Consider the following 1,125-nt stretch of genomic DNA (forward strand, 5'->3'; position numbering starts at 1 on the left):
CCCCAAGCTCCATCAAAGCTGCACCATTCAACATCACCAAAATGCAGTTTAATGCTAAGGTCAAGGCTTACAGTTCTTTTTCTTTTCAAAATCCCCGATTAAAACAACACAGCAAAAACTATTTAAGGTTTATCTTATTTTAAAAGTCTCTAATGTAAAAAGGACCAAACAGACTTGAGGGATTGCTCGTGACACCGATTGCATTGTGTCTCAAAAATCTGCACGGGTGACGGAAACACTGTGACACCACATAAAAACGTACCCGAAGTAATGTCGTCTCTGGCTTCAGGTTGGAGTAAGTCATCATTGTCGGGTTGTCTTTGTTCGGTCAAGGTCCCCTCGGGCTCTTGGGCAACTTGTGGGAGATTCACGACCTCAGACTCGTCATCAAAGATTGTTCTGTCCCATTCGATCCGTTGAAATTTCCTAGAAGTCGGAACGTCTTGGGTAGGAGGCTTATGCGGAAAGCCCTCCCTCAATCTCCTTTTCTGGCGTGACCATTTCTCTGATTGGGGTAATGGATCTTTTTCTGGTGAGCTTCTACGCTTCAGACGCGGTCTCCCTCTTTTCTTTGGCGATCTGTCACTGTGAGGCAAACGAGAAAGAACATTATGATTACCGTGGAAAAAAGAAGTACATTCTGTAAATCATATTTTTATTTCAAATTAAATAGGATGTTGACCGAAGACAGCAAGGGAGGTCAACAACATTCATTGACTCTTTGCAAAATTCAAATAAAGCAATATGTAGGGCAGAGAGGGTTTGTTAACTGGGCAATACCAGAGCCGGCCACTTTATGTCGGCTGGACAGTGGACAAAAGATTTTTTACTGATAAAAAATCTAGTATTTATCAACATAAAAACATTTTTTTATATTTGAAGGCACTCAAAGAGATACCAGGGGTTCACTGTTTATCAACGCAGGATCGCAGCTTTCGTGTAAACCGCTGTCATAACGCGGAACTTAGCTCAGGCGTGGACAACCCGAACACCGCGAGCTCAGTGATGACATCAGCCTTGCCAGCGAATTGAACAATTGCTCACAGCGTGAAAAAAAGCACACACACACACATACAGACACACAAATACGCTCTCACCCCCTCTCTCTCCCCCTCTCTCTCTCTC

The 1,125-nt window shown here is 43.5% G+C and overlaps 1 protein-coding gene across 2 annotated transcripts in view; it reads right to left on the reverse strand.

The window, feature by feature from the left end:
• Window positions 1-1,125, reverse strand: part of LOC101854255 (zinc finger and BTB domain-containing protein 18.3) — a 13,050-nt gene that overhangs the window by 2,459 nt on the left and 9,466 nt on the right. For both annotated transcript variants that reach the window (XM_013082785.2, XM_035969914.1), the window contains exon 3: window positions 263-585. In XM_013082785.2, the coding sequence (XP_012938239.2) occupies window positions 263-585 (323 nt within the window). The remainder of the gene's footprint in view (window positions 1-262; window positions 586-1,125) is intronic.

Source organism: Aplysia californica, unplaced genomic scaffold (genome assembly GCF_000002075.1).
Source record: "Aplysia californica isolate F4 #8 unplaced genomic scaffold, AplCal3.0 scaffold00194, whole genome shotgun sequence".
In the NCBI taxonomy this organism is placed as follows: Eukaryota; Metazoa; Mollusca; class Gastropoda; order Aplysiida; family Aplysiidae; genus Aplysia; species Aplysia californica.